The following is a 13,915-nucleotide window of genomic DNA, read 5'->3' as shown; positions in this document are numbered from 1 at the left end:
CATAATCCCGTAATATTGATCTTACTGGATAAAGGATAAAGAACCTTTCAAATTAGTGATTTTGTTAATTTTATTAAGTAAATCCTTCAACTAACTTAGCTCACCCTTCCTATTGGTAGAAAGGTCCTTATAATTGAAAAAGCTATATATATTCCTAGCAAAAATGTTGATACCTTTTACATTCATTTGAAATTATGCATTAAAAAATATATGCGGCCCATAAACTCAGACTATTTCATGATTGACTAACTGGTAACATGAAATGTTCTGCAAATAAACTTTTAAATGAGAAAATGAATAGTTTTGCTTCACTAAAAGTCACCTCCAATAGTTTAAGGAGCTTGAATCATAAACTTTGTAACAAGCATAGGTACGTTTTATTGACACTGAATTATGAATGCACACCTTGACTTTGCTAGATTGTAATCTTCACTCGGAAGATCAACCAGCCTTTATGAAACACATGTTCAATTAAATTTCCGATTTCACTCTCCCCTCCTTATAGTACACAGAGCAGTTTGACCTATAAACAAACCACTCCCCTCCTGCAAGAAAGACTCCACCTTTATATTCCCTTGGATTGTGTGTGGGAGTCAGAGGGTAACGAGCTTTGTTCAGGAGTCTTCTCTGTTGGCATCGGGGGGTATTTTATAACATGAGGGGTTACTAGCATCATCTTCCCTTCTCTCCCACATGCACGCACACAACAGGTTGGTGAATATTTAAAAAACTGAGTAAAACTTGAATTGTGTGTCAACAACAGATATTTCTGCAATGCACCTGGTTTTTCTCAGATGATGAAAGAGCAACTTTTGCTTGAATCAGGGATTTGGCCAAACTCAAGCTTCTATTTAAGTGAAGACTGAAATGCAAAGTTGTTATATCCTTCCAATGAATGTGAGAGAAGACAAAAGCGAAGGAAAAAAGGCAATGTAAGCATTGACATTATATACAAAGTCTCAAACTACATGTAAAACTCTCAAACCCTCTGCTTCTGAGACTGTTTTAAATCTGTAACTGAACAAAGATGCAGGGTTATGTTCTATCTTTGACAGAAGATTCAAATGTATCTTTCACTGTCGTCGCGATTCCACTGTATTAGAAAATTAAGTGCTGATCCATTGCTTTATTTATTCTTATTGTTGATAGACAATGGCTTTCGTTTTTATTGAGCCTAAAACAAGTGATGTATTTATTTATTTATCCTTAAGTTTCACAAAATGATCTCTTAAAGAATTTTATTTAGAGGGGTCTGTGAACAATATGATAAGATAAAGAGATTTAAGGGGGGGGACAAAATAAAGGTGATCTTTTCCCCCATAAAAGGGAATCAGTGTGAGGGAAGCAAAGAAAGTATAATGAAAAATGCATGACATCATTGTTTCTATCAGTTCTACGAACAAAATGTTCTGTGCTACCAGACTCTCACTGTAGCATGGAAGAATTTGCAAAATAATTATTCATTTCCACACCCACAAAGTTACCTGCTATCTTCCATGACATACAAATATTGCCTTGGCTTCTGCCACCTGATTTACACTTGATATTTTAAAATAATTAATGATATTGCTGGCAGTATATTTTTGGTACATGACTTTTTAAAAATTATTTCACATAAAATAACTTTAGAGGTGAGAAAAAGAACACCAAAGGGATACAGATTTGAAAGTGAATTTTGATCCTTGATTTATTCTTTTACTCAAAGTCCCGACTAATGGTCCAATCAGAAGAACAATATGGATCTTTTGCAACAAAGAAAAAAAAACTTCTCCTATGTTTAGTATAGTTTAAACATCTGAAATACGGGATTTATATATTCATTGGTTTGCCAATAAAAGAATTCATAATTTTTTTGTTTTGTTTTTCTAAATGGATCTACTATTTTTTTCTATAAGACTTGTTTTCAAACATCTATTGATTCCTATTCTTACAGGAAATAACAGAGAAATTGACATGCCAGAGAAATTGAGACTATGTGTACGAACTCAACTTTCTGCCTCCATGGCAGGAAACTTAAATACATGTGTGCAATTCCTCATTTTATCTCATTGGGTAAATTGCCCCTTCCACAGTAGGACGTGATCATTGTGCTCAGGTTGAAATCTCCTGGCTTCTCCATTATTTATTTTCTCTTTATCCTATCATTTTTAATGTATATCTTGCTACAAACTCCTTTCCCTCAGGGCTTGTAAACATGTTTACTTCTCACTCAGATTAAACAATCATCCTTTGATCTTTGACACTATCTCATTCCTCCCTTTTACATTTATGTTCATGGAAAACAATAGTCTACGCCTATCTGTTAGGGCCACTGTGCCCTATTCATAGCTCAAAACTTTGAGATTTGCGCCAGGATTCTACAAAAATTGGTGTTATGAATGGCACCAGTGTGATACTAGGTGACAGTCTCAAAAGCCTCATTTTAATTGGCCTCCTTGGGTTATACGAAACTATACCTCCTTCCTTGTAGTATTCTCATCCTTTGGCTTCCATGACACCACATTTACTATTACTATTCTTCTGTCCTTCTCTATTCGGTGTGATTCCCAATCTTTTCACATCGTGATTCACAGTGAGAGGGACAATATTGTAGGGCGCACTGGGATGAACACTGAGAATGCCCATGGTTGGAAAAAATGAGACCAACTTGACCCTGACTGACTCCCTCGAAATTTTAAGGGGGTCACTTTCTCAGCAATCTTGTAATCTATTTATAGCACAATAGTTATCTATCTCTACCCTGCAGGGCGACTTCTTCTGAATTTCTGACTGGCATCTAAAACTCACCAGGTCAAAGGTCAATTTTTTTTTTTCCCCTCCCCTTAAACTTGCTTCTCATTCTATTTTATTTTGGGGGCGGGGGGGAGGATGGTAGTATCTTCCACCAGGTGACCTGGAAGCCATCCTTGACTTGTTTTCTACCATCACACTTCCAAACCAAACATCTAAATCTTTCTTGTCGGGTGTCTTATCGATCTTACCTATAGACTCTAAAATAAGAATTGAACTTTTACTCTATTATAGTTTACCTGCTTTGTCTCATGATATTTCCATAAGTTGCCTTGATAAGAATATAATGAATATCATATAGAATATCCAAGAAGTCTTCACGGGTCACAGATCTACTGATTCGAGGATTATCACCATAATATTTCCATTCTTTCTGTTAACAGGAAAAGAAACCACTTTGATGAAACTAAATGCAAAACCACTGGCATCCTTGCCCCAAACTAATCAGCTTACCTCTATCATTTCGATTTCATGCCGTGTCAACTGGCCAATTAGAGGAGCAGCCATATGCCTGACGATAATTCTAGCATGCGTAGGGGTACCACCTCGAATGATAACTTGAGGATTGTAGGTAGAGAAACCTGTCTCTTCCCGAGCCTCAAAATAGATTGCGTACTTGAGTTTGCCGCCATAGGCCATCAACTGGCAAAAGAAAATGAGGAGTGGCGAGTCAGATAAAGCCCCATATGGCGTGATTCCAAAAACACATTTTACTTTGTTCTCATAGGACTTTGAAGTTCTTGTCCTTACCTTCTTTCCTTCAAACTGTTCTGGAAGTTTCCAATAAAAAGGTTCCAAACGGAGTTCCTGTCTCACCAGGTCCATGTGTGCAACAATCTCTGGGTGTTGAAACACGATGCCTTTGGTAGTGGTGTGCTGCAGTGCCTCGTCCACCAGAGGCAGGATGGTCTGCTCAGGTTTCAGGGTCACCTGCGAGGGCACCAGCACACCGCGGGGGGCTGAGCACAAGTCTTATGGGCACCCCTTCGAAACGAAGTGCGGGACCGCGTGTCTCTCTGCAGTCCCCTTCTCCCTCTGAGGAGGAGTTCTGACGAGAAATAAAACTAGCGCATCGCGAGACACCAGGGCAGGGGGTGGATCTTTCTGCCCTGTGTGCACGGTGAAAACTGCAACATTTGTGAAAATTGGTTTTTTACACTAATAAAAAGTAGAACTTAAAGTGGGAAGAGCTAGAGAAAAATGACAGTAAGAACGAACGCGCTGCCCCCTTAAAAGGCAGCGATTCTCTAAGGCTGGTTGGAGAGAACGTGCAGCCAGTTCTGGTTTTCGTGACTGCCCTGAGCACGTGCCTGCATTCACGCGCCGGCGCCCTCACTCTCCAGAAGGCAGCTTCTGCCCATCCCCCAAACACAATGCTTCGGTTACAATGTCTCCCTTTCTCACTGGGCATCTATTTCCTCATCAACAATAAATGAGCTATTTTCAGGTGGAAAAAAAAAAGGCATTTATCCCAACTGTCTAATGTCACATGGCCCCAGTTCTAAAAGTGCACAGGGGAAAAGCTTGCTTAAATGTTTCACCATCGCCTCCTACCCCCCAGGGCCTGGCTGAAAGACACAAGCAGAAACTGACATCATACCATTACATGGCTCAGCTGTTCCTTACTCACCCACGTACGGATCAGTCCCTTTGCTTCCGAGCACTGGGTAGTAGCCCCGAAGCAATAGCAGTTGCTGCAGCCAAGTGGGTTCCTGGCGTCAAGTCCAAATGTGCCCGGCCGGCACCTATCACAGTGGACACCTTCTACATTCGCCTGAAGGAAGAGGAGAGTTCCTCGGGGTCGGTAATGAGGTTATAAAAGAAATACACTTGAGAATGAGTAATACTTCTTAATTAACCAAAAAGGAACACTGAGGATTAGACTCACGTCTGAAATGGCATATGTAGTTAATTTCATTGTTAGAATTTCAGAAGTCTAAAAAAGGCTTTATTTATACAGAAAGACATTGCAGAGGCTATTGTATACTGGTTTTACAATCTAAGCTGCACATTTCCTAATATCCACTGTGAACAATATGAAAGAGTCATGAGACTTTCAAAGGCAAAACAGAAACATTGATTCCCAGACAGTGGTGTGATATAAAGTAGTAAAAAAAAAAAAAAAGGCAGGGTGTTAAAATATAGGTTTATACAATTATCATTCTGTGGCATATACATCCACATCAAATACATATTAAACACAGTGTATAATCATAATATGTAATAATGCAGCATTCGACTTTGTGTTTTGTCTGGGGACTTCAATGGCAAAATCTGCCATTTTCTAAATTCAGAAGACTATTTTAATAATCACTCCCTGGATTTCATTTTCCTATGTGCTCTGTCCCTCTTTGCATAGACTTTTTTCTTGAAAAGATACCTCTGACATGGTCTTAACCGCATTTATCCTGGGATTGATTTTTCAGAAATATCTAAGGGGGGAAAAAATCCCTCTTATCCTTTTTAATTGCCTGTTTTTCTACATCATTTAACAATATTAATGAGAGCTGAATTTTGCACGTAGTCACTGTTTGTTATGTCAGTGTTTATACGTGATGAAATTTTACTGAACTTCCACAGCAGTAAATATATTTTTCAGTGTACAGTGATTGTGGATTAATTTGAAGAGAAATGGTTTTTTAGAAGCTCTATTATCTAGCTGTGATTTTTCTCTGATGATGCTTAAGAAAACTGTCATTTTTTTTTCCTTCCCAAATTATTCCTGTTTAAGCAAAGCAAATATGTAAAGAAAAATTTAACTTCACCATTAAAAGTATATTATCTCTATCAACTGGAAACAAAGTTGGATTTTGGTTGAAAGTAAGTTCTTAAAGAGCAGTGCTTCTCTGTATGCCAATAAGCATATACGTATAAAAACTGTGTCTGATAATGAATTTTTGTCTATTTGTTTAACATAATGGAGCATGAATAATGACCACTGAATGAAGTTAAAAGTGAGCAACGGAAAGAGAACCCAGGGAAGGTGTTCCTTTAGTATATTTCAGCAGCACATACCTTACAGGTGCACTGCCCAGTCTGATCAATACAGGAGCACTTTTTAGTCTCTGAGTCACAGGTCCTGTCCTCAGTCCCGGGAAGGAAGCACTCGCAGGGACTGCAGTGAGGGTAGTTCCAGTGACCTCGGTTGCACTCTGTACATTTTGTACCAGAGAATTTGGGGTGACAGCTGCATTGGCCCGTGTTTATATTACATTGGAAATCCAAGGATCCCACTGTGCTGCAGTTACAAGCCTACGGAGGAGATAAAAACAGCAACCATTAACACCATTTCACGGGAAATAGCTTAAAATTTTAATTCAAATGTTTCTATGCTTCCATTAAACACATATTCATCATGTGTCTATTATATGCTTTGTACTGTTCTAGTTTAGTCGCTTGGGAAACATCAATGAACATAACATTAAAATTGCTTCCTGCATTTACTAAAATAGATGAGTGTCCAGAAACCATAATCCTATTGAATAAGAAAGAAAACGTGTGTTTTTTCTTTTTGTAGCAAGGAGAAGGTAGGTATGGGTTTTCCTCAACCACTTTTTGTTTCAAAGACTGAACTTTAGACAGGGTCATTTTACCTTATCATCTCATTTTTACAGAATTTAAGCTGTAAAGAGACTTATCTAACAGTCTAAGAGAGGGAGACAAGTGAGTATATATACAACAGGATGAAATAAGAATTATATAATAGGGGAAGTGCAGAAGTCTCTGAGAACACACAGAGAGCCCCAAACCAGATTTGGGGAAGCCAAGAGAACTCAGGAAAGTGACATCTAGCTAGGTTGTTGTTTTCTGGCATTTCGTTTTGCAGACAAGCCTGATTTGAAGTGCTTTCCTGGTAATGTATTTCTTCCTCCTCGGCATGCATATAGGATTGTTCTCTTCATTTATGTAACTCAAAATTTTGCTAGAATTTTTAAAAGTTTGAGTCTTTTTTATTAATTTATTAGACTCTGATGAGTTCTTTCAGTTTGAGAACAACAGTATTTTTTTATTTAAATTTATTTTTGGTTTTTACTTCTGTCCTAATTTACCCATCTGCTTCTTTAGGATCACCTACAATTCTTAAAGTACACCGCTTTTGTCTGTCTGCCCAACCTGTGATATCCTAATGTTCTCTGCAGCCGTTTTCCTATTTGCCTCTCAGATTTGTTGACCATTTTATAGTGCCCATTTTACACACTGAAAATTCCATTGTATGTATATGCCACCAATGCATTTTTAATTACACGATTGCATTTTTTAGCTGATTTTCAATAATTTATTTGATCTCAGTTTTAATTTGTGCTCATTTGTATGTCTTTTCGTCTTGTATTCTTTTAAGTCTTTCTGCTCTTGATTTACAGAGCTCCTAGCTCATAGTAATTTAATGAAAATGCCAAGCAAGTTTCTAAAATTCCATTTAGGATCTTGGAATAAATTATTTTCAGAGATCAGCAGTGGCAATGATCAACACTGGCTCGGAGCTCTAAATTCCCTCTTCCTTGTCCTGCTTTATGATACCATGGTTGGACCCTGTAGACATTTCTCTGTGATTAGGTAGCAGAACGTTAGGCTTAGTCAACAGTGGGCCCTGGAGAGACCCAATAAGGCCACAGTGGTGAGAAGACACTTCTGTCCTGGGTTCTGGTTCTTCATTTCTATTGTCACTGTTAACTCTTTTACTATAGTATGAGAGCCCAGCAGCCCAGAAAGAATCTCAGTTGTGCCCTCAGGCCACTCTCTCCCCACAGGCAGCTTTCTGAGTAGCTTTGGTCGGCACACATGCTCTGACCGTGACAAGCAGCTTCAGTATGCTCACATCCTGCAACAATGGTGGACAACATCTATAGACAAGCACTTGCCCACAAACTCTGTTCACCCTCACTCAGCCTAGCAAAAGCAACTATTCTTTTGCACCTGTTACTTTAGGTCCCCCTACATCCTTCCTTTATGCTTTTTTAGTAACTACCTTTAACCAGTTAACAATTCTTTATATGCTACTTTCCCTGTTTAAATAACAGTTATGGTTTCTGCCACCCAAGTGAGTCCCAACTTGGTACCCACGTGGGTACCATCTTTCTTTGTGTCTGAGTTTTCCACCATGCAATGTTTGTATGTCATCAATGACCTGAGTCTTTCTGGTACTGTTTTATTATCATTCTCAGATCTATACCTGTAGAGCTCTATAGCAGAATTATATGCATTACAACTTGCCAAATTCCCAAATCCAAGTCTGGCAGGATATCCCTTTGCATTTCTCAAGCGTTCATCGCTCAGCTTAATTCTTATATCCACTACTCCCGGGGATGTTCCTGCCTCTGCTCTTGCCAACAGTAGTTTACTCACGAGACTACTCTTTCTAGGACGTGATGTACCATCACCAGTTTCCATCTATCATCTCTTTCCTGCCCAAATGTTTGGTGAACTATCTTCCCAGATTCTGATATTAAAATAATCACCAGCCTTATTATTTTTGCTGTCTTTATGAATAAGTATTTTTCTGTCTTCAATGCTATCCAGTAAAAAAAAAAAAAATGCTACTATAAGTTATTTTTAAGCCCAAAGATCCATAATGTGATTATTTATTATGTTATATAGACATAGTTTCCTAAGCATAGAATAACCCACTGCTGTCATCCCACTTAACTCATCCTTATAGAACATCAGATGTAGAAGAGATTTCAAAATAAGGATAATTAGGGGAGCCTGGGTGGCTCAGTCAGTTAAGTATCTGACTCTTGATTTTGGCTCAGGTCATGAACTCAGAGGTGGTGGGATAGAGCCCCATGTCAGGCTTTGTGCTTAGCACAGTCTGCTTGTCCCTTTCCCTCTCCCTGCTCTCTCTTTTTCTAAAATAAATAAATAAAATCTTAAAAAATAAGAATTAATTCTTTCACTTAAGTGATTTTTTTCTTGATTCACTTACATAAAGTGTGCCATAATCAGAAACAGAAAATTATGATGTTAGGGAAACTATAGCCATGTGATATATTTTAAAATGTCTCATGAGACATTCTTATCCTTGAACTAAAATATGAAGTGTCTGCTACCCAATTTATTATATAGTACCAAAGCACTAATTCTTAAAGACTAGATGACAGTCCAAGTAGACATTGGTGCCTTTCCAAATCAGGAAGTTTATTCAGGAAGTTATAGTGGAGAATAAAAGGGACCATTAACCATATGTTTAGATAGCACTATAGCCAAAATCAAACTTAAATCATAATTAGATGTAATGTTTGTTTAGCAATAGAGGATTTATGCACTATTCCCCTGCTAGTGAAAGATGGCAGGCTTTGTATTCTACTTCAGTGAAAGCTCAAATGATGTGTGCACTCACACTTCAGCACAGAGAAATTATCCATGACACACAGACAAGGAAGCTATAAATCTCAAATCACTGTTCATTTAGATTATAATCATCCCAATTTTTTCAATAGAATACATGCTCATAAATATTTGTGAGGACTCTATGAATTCTTTTGTAATCATTCATAATGAAGAAGTGTGTAACTATTCAGAAATTCAGATTTTTAACAGTGGTTCAAAGTAATAAAAAATTTTCAATCAACTTCAATCAACATAATGTTAATTCAATGACCAGTAAAATAATGGTATCAAACATAGAACTACTTTTTTTTTTTTTAAAGGAAACTTGGTCTATATTCCATTTAGATTTATATCCAGGTTAGACATCAGCTTTAATCTCAGGAGATTATTAGAGTTTGGCCACATCACAGGATTTTGTGGATAGAATGGAACCCTCTTAAGTTTCCTTGGAGTTTATTCATGAGTCCCAGGGATGGGGTAGTGCTTGGATTCAAAGTTGAAAATGCAAAAAGTCCAACATAGAAATTGATAGCACTGTTCATACTCACAAAGAGCTTTGGAACTCTTGAGAAGTTTTTGTTTTGTTTCCAAAAATGTACTTCAAACTTAATAGTGTCATTGGCACTAGAAAGATGAGTGTCCTTTCTAGTTTTTATTAGAAACTAGACTAATGACTAATGACTAACATATGACTAATTGAAGTCATATATCTGAACTTCTTTGAACAATCACCAATACTCTTGTTTTCTTCTAGGTTATGTATTCTGGACCCATGTATTCCGATGCTCTATCATATATGTAAAGATGATTAGAGCCTGCATGTGTGCAGAAAAAATGGTTTACATCTCTATTTGGTACTACCACAGAGTCATACAGGCCACATTTGGTCATCGTGTTCTAATATTCCTCAACCCATGTGATTGACTAGAATGACTCTCATTAACATCAAAATGCCCTTATTTATTGCTCTTAATGGACACCGGTCAATCCTAATCCTATTTGACCTCTGTGTTGCATTTGATAACTAAAGAATATTCTTTCTTTTTAAACAGTCTTTTAGTTTTTAAAGCACTTACATGGTTTATCTTCACTCTTTTAAGCTGTTAAACTACAAAACCAAAAACTAAAAAATGAAAACTAAGAAACAACTATTTTCAAACAGTGGATGCCAGGAAGCACAGGACTGTGATTTCTGAGAAAAGGAAAGCAAATGAGGCAGGGCATGAAGGAAATTTCTGGGCTGCAACCCAAAAAGGGGGAACCCAAATAAAGCCAGCACTACAGCTGGATTGAGAAACATAGAGTTTGGAGAAGCTGAGATAGAATTTATGGGGCCAATAGGATATATGTCTAAAAATGAGAAAGTCACACACAGAGAGTATTCCAGAGATCTGCAGAAGGGTCCCCTTGAATCTTTGGCTGAGTACTGATCTATGTATGCATGGGGTAACATTTCTATGTGGCTGAAAGGGAAAAATAAATTGGAAAGCCATAGGCTGAAAAAATTCCTAGAGCTCACAGAAAGCTTGAAATAATTCATATTCCCAACAGCCCAAGTAGAAAGACACAGTAATGCACTAGGTTCTGTTCTCAATGCACTTAGCCCCTTAGTAGTAGAGCTAAATGACCCCTAGATTAAAGCCTGCTCTAGACCCTCCCTAAAATAAAACAAAACTAAACTAAAAACTTAAAAGCAAGGCTTAAAAAGATCCAAGTGATCAGTGAGTAACTAACCTATTTGCCAAGATAAAGTTCAATACTCTTTAAAGGAATACAATGAAAGCCAATATGCAACAATGGAAAATGTACATCTGGCATCTAAATAAAAATTATAAGGCATGGAGAGAAGCAACAAACTATGATTCATAACCAGGAAAAATCAGCCATTAGGAATAATATTGAAATAAAAGAAATGGTGGAATTAGCAGACAATCATATTGCAAAAGCTGATATTTATAAATATTATATATATTTTAGAGAATAAATGGAAATGTGACTATAATGAGGAGAGAAATGAAAGATATAAAAATATCCAACTGGATATTTTATAGATGAAAAATTTGAAATGAAAAAAATATAACCAACTAGATTAAAAACAGATTAGACAGCGCAGGAAAAAAAAATATCAGTAGGTTTGGACACTTAACAATAGAAACTATCAAAAGTGAAGAATACAGAAAAACAAGAATGCAAGAATGAACAGAATCTTAGTCAGCTGTGGAAAATTACCAAGCGGACCAACATACACAAAATGAGCTCCAGAAGGAGACATGGGGGTAAAGAAAAGAGAAGTATTTGAAGAGGCAGTGGCTAGAAATTTTCCAATTTAATAAAAACTGTGATCCCACAGATCCAACAGGTCCAACTCACTACATGAGAAATAAACAAGAAAATCACAAAAGACAGCATAATCAAATTGCTGAAAACCAGGATTTAAGATTTTATACCTAGAAAAAATATCTTTGAAAGATGAAGGAAAAATAGTTTTTGAACGTACAAAATTGAAAGAATCATTGTCAGCAGGCCTGAAATACTAGAAATAATAATAGTAGTAATTAACAATGTAGCTAATGGAAAAAGACACACAATATGAAACAGAAATTTGGCTGTACACAAAGGAATGAACAGCACGAGAATTGATGCATGTGTGTAAAAACAGAAAAGCAGCATCTTTGCCTTTTAAAAAGATAATTGACTATTTAAATCAAAATCATAAGATTATATTGTAGGATATATAATATATAGAAGTAAAATGTATGACAACAATAACAAAGGACAAGAAAGGGAGTAACATAAAGGATAAAAAGGGGAATTAGAGGTTTACTCTTGTCAGGTTTCTATGCTAAAGTGTGTACTATTATTTTAAGATACGTTTTGAAAAGGTAAGATGTACATCCCTAGACAAAGACAAAAAACATAAAATAGGTATAGTTAATAAGTCAAATGTGAAGATAAAATATAATTATAAAAATTACTGAATCCAAAATAAGATAGAAAAGAAGAAAAAAGTAGGCAAGAGCAGATAGGGCAAAGCAAGCAGCAAAATGCAGACTTAACCCAACCATACTGATAATTACATTAAATGGAAATGTGTTAAATAATCCAATTAAGATCAGAGGAACAACAGAGATTTAAATATATTCTAACTAAAAGAAACATACTAAATTTTAAAAAAGAGATGGAGTTAATGATAGTGTGGAAAAATGTAAACCAGACAAATACCAATCAAAAGAAAGATGGAACAATGGGTATATAATTATCAGAAAAAAATACTCTTCAGAAGAAGAAACATTACCCAAGATAAAGAGGGACATCTCATATTAATAAAGGCATCAACTTTTCAAAAAGACATAATAATTCTAAATGCATATACACCTAGTATTATCACTCCAAAATACATGAATCAAAACCTGAGAGAACTAAAAGAAAAAAAATTGATAAATCATAAGTATAAACACTCTGTTATTGATAGAATGTGTACACACAAAAATCATTAAGGATAACTGACTTTTATAGAAGATTTCATCCAATTATACCAGAATACACATTGTTTGCTAGTACATTAATCAAAATGGCCACAATTCTGAGACATAAAACAAATCTCTATAAATTCCAAAGAAATGAATAATACAAAGTATGCTGTATGTATTACAATACAGATATAACAGAAAGATACAACATACTTCTAAATAATCAACAAATCACAAATAAATAATAAAATAAATAAGATTTTAACAAAGAAAATTTAAACAGCATATCAAAATGTGTGGTATGCAACTAAATTAGTGCCTGGGAGGAAATTTATAACATGAAGTGTTTATATTAGTAAAGAAGAGAAATCTCAAGTCAATGATCTTTCATCTTAAGAAACTTGGAACATAAGAGAAAATTAAACTCAAAGTAAACAGAAGGAATTGCTATTTTGTACAGTTATCAAATTTATTGGTTAAAGTTGCTCGTATTATTTTCATATTATTCTTTTAACATATGCAGGATCCTCTTTATTCCTGATTTTGGTTATTGCTTTCTTCTCTCTTTATTTTCTTGATCAATCTTCTTAGAGTATTACCAGCTTTATTAATAATTTCAAAGAATCATTTTTTGGCCTCATTGTCTTTTTTCTAAAGTATTTTTGTTGTCATTGATTTTCATTGATTATGCAAACTCTTTCAGAAACTACGAGAAAGGAATACTTCCCAATCTATTTCATGAGGCTAGCAGCACCCCAATAACAAAACTAGACAATAAAACTACCAAAAAAAACCCCTAAACTATGAACCAATATTCCTTATGAACAGAGACACAGAGGTTATTAACAAAATGGTAGCAAACACAATCTAAAATAATTTAAAGTGGATAATCCCTCACGATCAAGCAGGATTTATCTGAGGATTGACAAGTCGGCTCAACATTTGAAAATCAATTAATATGATTTATCATACTAACAGCTGAAAAAGAAAAATCGTATGATCATCTCAACAGATGTAGAAGATGCATTTGACAAAATTGGACATATATCCTTGATAAAAGTACTTAAGACTAGGAACATGAGGAACATCCTCAAACTGATAAAGAGCGTCTGTAAATAAAATACAGCTAACAACATTCTGAACTGTAAAAGACTGAATGCCTTCTACTTAACTTAAGGAATAAGGAAAGGATATTTGTTCCCAGCACTGCAAGCATTTTACTGTAATAGGTCAAGAAAATGAAATAAAAGTTACATGGGTGGGAAAGGAAAGAAGTAAAACTCAATTTGCAGATGGAATGATTGTCTACATAGAAAATCCTAATGAAT

At 35.8% G+C, this 13,915-nt stretch overlaps 1 protein-coding gene across 4 annotated transcripts in view; it reads right to left on the bottom strand.

The window, feature by feature from the left end:
• Nucleotides 1-13,915, bottom strand: part of LAMA2 (laminin subunit alpha 2) — a 599,838-nt gene that overhangs the window by 197,357 nt on the left and 388,566 nt on the right. For all 4 annotated transcript variants that reach the window (XM_087865477.1, XM_087865478.1, XM_045805578.2 and 1 more), the window contains 5 exons: nucleotides 5,806-6,042; nucleotides 4,421-4,564; nucleotides 3,541-3,720; nucleotides 3,244-3,432; nucleotides 3,030-3,163 (listed from right to left, as the gene is read on the bottom strand). In XM_087865477.1, the coding sequence (XP_087721603.1) occupies nucleotides 3,030-3,163; nucleotides 3,244-3,432; nucleotides 3,541-3,720; nucleotides 4,421-4,564; nucleotides 5,806-6,042 (884 nt within the window). The remainder of the gene's footprint in view (nucleotides 1-3,029; nucleotides 3,164-3,243; nucleotides 3,433-3,540; nucleotides 3,721-4,420; nucleotides 4,565-5,805; nucleotides 6,043-13,915) is intronic.

Source organism: Ursus americanus, chromosome 11 (genome assembly GCF_024610735.1).
Source record: "Ursus americanus isolate L20-20 chromosome 11, mUrsAme1.1.p, whole genome shotgun sequence".
Classification (NCBI taxonomy): Eukaryota; Metazoa; Chordata; class Mammalia; order Carnivora; family Ursidae; genus Ursus; species Ursus americanus.
Note: the sequence above shows the minus strand (reverse complement) of the source record. Positions and strands in the feature narration are given on the sequence as shown.